The following is a 4,915-nucleotide window of genomic DNA, read 5'->3' as shown; positions in this document are numbered from 1 at the left end:
TAGGCCTGGCTAAATTTTATTATTTTTATATGTATGTGTGTATTGCCTGCATGTAGGTAAGTGCACCCTGTCGTGCAATGCCTGAGGAGGTCAGAAGAGGCTCTCGGATCCCCTGTGACTGGAGCTATGGACAGTTGTTAGCTGCCATGTGGGTGCTGCGATTTGACACACACACACACGCACACACACACACACACACACACACACACACACACACACATCTTCTGCAAGAACAACCGGTATTCTCTTTTGGTCTTTTTGAGACAGGGTCTCCCTGTAGCCCTAGCTGGCCTGGATTCACTATGTGACCGGGCTGGCCTCAAACTCACAGAGGTCCGCCTGCCTCTGCTCCCGAGTGCTGGGATTAAAGACGTGCGCCCCACGCCTGGCCACACCAGTATTCTTAACCACTGAGCCATCTCTCCAGCCCCGGTCATTCAGGCTTTTAATATCCAGTCGACCCAGCAGCATTTGTGGAAGCCTCTTCATTGCCCGCTAAGTAGTCTTGGCACACTCTCTAGTAATGATTGCCCATAGATGTGAGAGTTGATTTGGGGATTACCAGTGCTGATTCGGTGACGTGCTGACCTATGCTTCTGCCAGGTCCTGGTTTGTTCCTGCAGCTCTGTGGTGAGCTTTGAAATCATGTGGCATGATTTTTCAATTTGTCTGTCAGGTTTACTTGTTAATTAATTTTTGAGACAGAGTCTTACTGACCTCAAAGTTGGTGTGAAGTCCACACTGGCCTAAAATTCAGTGATGATCCTCCTGCCTCCACCTCACAAGTGCTAGGATTGCAGATGTGCACCACTGCACACCCACCCCAGCCTTCCTCTTTCCTTGCATCAGCTATGGATGCAGCAGGGTGCTTGCCGTAGAGTTTCCATCCGTCTGGGTTTGTGGGCTGCAGCTCTGTGGTTTGGTTTATCAGGCTCCTTAATTCCGTGGTGACAGTCCAACTGTGTTATCCAGTTAGGTTCTCTGTGGCCACAGGCATGCTGGCAGGGCGTGCCGTGGGTCCAGAGTTTAACCACGAGGCAGGTGGGCTTGATGCTCTCTGTGCTGTTAGCATCTGTCAGTGATCTTCACCTGGTTCATTTGCCCTTGGAGGCAAATTTGCTTTTTTTTTTTTGGTCTTTTTGAGACAGGGTCTCCCTGTAGTCCAGCTGGCCTGGAACTCACTATGTAGACCAGGCTGGCCTTGAACTCACAGATCTGCCTGCCTCTGCCTCTGCCTCCCGAGTGCTGGGATTAAAGGCATGCACCACCAATGATTTGTGCTTTAAAGGGTCACTGTGTGTATGTGCGATTCAGGTGACTAAGGGGGATAGTCATGCAATAAGACACCTTGTGCCAGTGTGGCGCATAGTGACAATTTTATTGTTGTTGTTGTTGTTAGAACTGTGTGGGGAACTCAAGTCCCTGGCTTGGAGCCATTTTCTGGCCCAGGCTGTCTGTCCTTCTCCTCTGCCCCTGGAGGGGCAGTCTGCAGTGCTGGTGGATCTGAGAGGCATGTTGAGGAGGGCAGCAGCCATCTCAGTGCACCTGGTGGGGCCGTTCTGGGGAAGGAAGGCAGGAGCCTCACTCACCCGGTGTTTGCACCAGACTGTAAGTGCCCTGTGTAGCCTACTACCAGCTTTGTGGCCCTGGGCTCCTGGGATCTGGCTTGGCCCTGGCTTTGAAGCTATGCACGAACCTGTTCTTCAGGAAGCCTTCCCTGACCGCAGCTGGCTTGCCACCTCCATTGGCCCTACTTCTCTCATCTGGAACTTATAACTCTGCATGGCTAGTTGGCTTGTCTGCTGCTGCCTGCCTGCCCATTATCCCAGTGCCCAGCCCAGCTTAGAGTACACAGTGGGTGCTTCACACGTTGGATGATTGTGTTATACATAAGCCTGCGAAGGGACACTGTTTCCTGATTTCCCCAAGTACTGGCTGCCATTTGCCAAGGTCATCCTCTTGAGTACCCCACAAGTCTGGGGTTCCCATTATTTCTATCTCCCCTGAAACCCACCTAACTCCACTCACATCTGTTCACCTGACAGTCTGTACCCTACACTCTCCACTCCTCCCAGCCCCACCCTCCCAAGCCTCCCTCAGGTCAGCCTTTGTCCCCTGACTCTTACATTGCCCCAGCCTCCTTGTTGATTTATTTGATGCATCCCCAGTTGAACTTGGCTCCATGCTGCTATCACCTGGGTGATGCTCTCCGCTGTGTGGACGAATCTGGGACATGCCAGACAATCACAGGCTCAAATTCAGAAAATGTGTAGGTGAAATATGCACCAGTTAGAATCGATCAAAAACCAAACGAGAGAAATCAAGTAAAACAATCATCAGGTCTGGTGAGATGACTCAGTGGGTAAAAGTGCCTGTCACCAAGCCTGGCAACCTGAGTTTGAGTCCCAGGACCCACATGGTAGAAGGAAAGAACTGATTCCTGCAAGTTTTCCTCTGCTTCACATGCATGCTTGTGCTCACACATCTACACAGAAAAAAAAATATATTTTTTTGACACGGTCTCCTTAGCCCCAGCCTGGGAGTCACTGCGTGGACCAGGCTTGCCTGGATCTCATAGATATCTGATCCACTTGCCTCTGACTCCTGAGAGCTGGGATTAAAGGCATGTGCCACCAAACCCAGCTATTTTTAAAAACTTAAAAAACCCAGCCAGGCATGGTGGCACATACCTTTTTAATCCCAGCACTTGGGAGGCAGAGGCATGCAGATCTCTGTGAGTTCAAGGCCAGCCTGGTCTACATAGTAAGTTCCAGGACAGCTGGGGCTACAGGAGGACCCTGTCTCAAAAAGACAAAAAACAAAAACAAAAAAAACCAAAAACTTAAAAAACCCTATCAAAGCCAGGCGTGGTGGTGCATGCCTGTAATCCCAGCACGTGGGGGGCAGAGATAGGCAGATCTCTGTGAGTTCAAGGCTAGCCTGGTCTACATAGTGAGTTCCAAGACAGCTGGGGCTACAGGAGGACCCTGTCTCAAAAAGACAAAAAAAAAAAAAAAAAAAAAAGGAAAGAAAGGGAGACTTGGGAGCAGAGTCACCTACAATGCCCACTGGGAAAGAAACTCAGTGAGCATTTTGATAGACTTCCTCAATATGTATATGTAGCCTGTTTTACTGATATTGGTATATCACTAAACTTCTAAAATATGATTGTCTCCTACATTTTTTAAATCATAAAATACTTAGCTGGGCATGATGGCTCACACCTAAAATTCCTACACTTGGGAGGCGGAGGCTATAAGTGTGAGGCTGGCCTGAGTGTCATTACATCTTCCAGGCTAACCAGGGCTACAAAGCAGACCCTGTCTGAAACACAATAGCAACAACAAAAATAAAATGTTTCACTAGGCTAGGCGGCCCACACTGTCACCTGAGAACTTGCCAGACTGTGGCAGAAGGATTGCCATAAATTTGAGCCAGCTGGACTATGGAGGGAAACCCTACCTCAAAAAAAAATTTTTTTTAATTTAGAAAATTTGAAAAGTAGTAATTATAAAGAAGAAAATTGAAAATACCTGTTAATAAACCTGCCACAGGACTCACCCCCGTTTTGGTCCCCTCAGGATCACCCTCTCTGTACTGTTGGTGGTATGCACTGAGTGCCAGGCCCAGCAATACCATCAGGGATTCAGTGAGGGTTGGGAGGCAGAGTCCGCAAAGATGTGCCCATGCGTACCAGGCCCCAGCTGGCTCCTACCCTCAGGACTCCCAGGCTATGGAGAAGCCTGGCTTTACACAGGGTCCCAAGACACCCCCCCGGGCAATGTCTGGGACCAACACTGTTGCCACAGCCACTATGACAGGGTCCTAGATGACTTTGCTCCTGAGCCTCTGTGTGCCTGTGTCTTCATTTGAATATGGATGAGCACATCACCTCTGATGGCTGTTGTGGGGACTGAGCAGATCCTGACCCACAGCAGGTTACTACTGGCCACAGTAGGTGACTGCCAAACATGGATATGATCTGGCTCTTCCAGCTACTGGCCGTGAGGAACCAAGATCCTCCTGGACATGAGTGAGCCCAGAAAATTGAAAATATCTGTTAATTAACCTGCCAAAGGACTCACCCCTGACGTTTTGTTACCTTCAACACATCACCCTGTGTTCCCCTTCCAAGTTCTCATCCACGAAGGGGGCTGGCTAGGTCATCCTGAGCCTAGGAAGACCTCTGCCAGTGAAGCTGACCACTGGTGCCATCGTCCTTTCCAACTCATCCTTTTCAATCCTCAGCTCCGTCTGGGTCACCCTGTAACTTGGCAGTCAGGATCCTGTCTCCCAACACACCAAGCCAGAGCTAGTGGACCCCACCCTTGCAGCCCCTGCAAATGATGGGGTGGAGGCTAGTGGGGGATGGAGCCCTGCAGGGAGACTGGAGCAGCTGGAAAAGCAGGCTGTAGCCTGGCCTAGCAGCTGGAGCCCAGGTCTCCACCCATTCTGGAAAAGTAAATGGTGGGTCTGTGGCCTTAAAGCCACTGTCAGAGTTGCCCACACTCCATTCCTGTGTGATTCTCGCACTGGACTTCCCTTCTCTGTCTCCAGCTCACCATGGCCAAACAGCTGCCAGCCAGAAGACTGGATGGAATCGACCACAACCCCTGGTGAGCTGATGGGTTGGGAAGGTGTCTGGACATTCCTCCTCCCATAGGCTGACCACCGTTTGTAGTAACTTAGCATACTTAGGATGGGTAGTGACAGCCACAGACCAGGGAGGCAAGATCCATGGTAGCAGGTTAGCTTCAAATCTCAGCGACCCCCTGCTTGGCTTTGGTGCAGGGCAGGTGACATACTCGTTCAAACTGTAGATAATTCTAACTTTGAAGGGCCTGTGTACTGGCAGTAGCTCTGAATCAGGCACAAGGCCAAAGCTTCCCACAGATAACTGCCTCTCATACCTATA

At 50.2% G+C, this 4,915-nt stretch overlaps 1 protein-coding gene across 15 annotated transcripts in view; it reads left to right on the top strand.

Annotated features, from left to right (window-relative positions):
• Nucleotides 1–4,915, top strand: part of Kyat1 (kynurenine aminotransferase 1) — a 26,580-nt gene that overhangs the window by 14,703 nt on the left and 6,962 nt on the right. For 9 of the 15 annotated variants that reach the window (XM_029568728.1, XM_008844007.3, XR_003851244.1 and 6 more), the window contains 2 exons: nt 1,400–1,608; nt 4,558–4,616. The exons of 2 other annotated variants lie outside the window; for them this stretch is intronic. In XM_029568728.1, coding sequence (XP_029424588.1) covers nt 1,513–1,608; nt 4,558–4,616 — 155 coding nt within the window. In that variant the 5' untranslated portion in view covers nt 1,400–1,512. Of the gene's footprint in view, nt 1–1,399; nt 1,609–4,557; nt 4,617–4,915 lie in introns of those variants that run through there. 4 more of the 15 variants (XM_029568731.1, XM_008844010.3, XM_029568732.1 and 1 more) reach the window with 2 other exon arrangements.

The sequence above is a fragment of the Nannospalax galili genome, unplaced genomic scaffold (assembly GCF_000622305.1).
Source record: "Nannospalax galili isolate Female #2095 unplaced genomic scaffold, S.galili_v1.0 scaffold300, whole genome shotgun sequence".
Lineage (NCBI taxonomy): Eukaryota > Metazoa > Chordata > Mammalia > Rodentia > Spalacidae > Nannospalax > Nannospalax galili.
The sequence above is the reverse complement of the archived record's forward strand: the minus strand, read 5'-3'. Positions and strand labels throughout refer to the sequence as shown.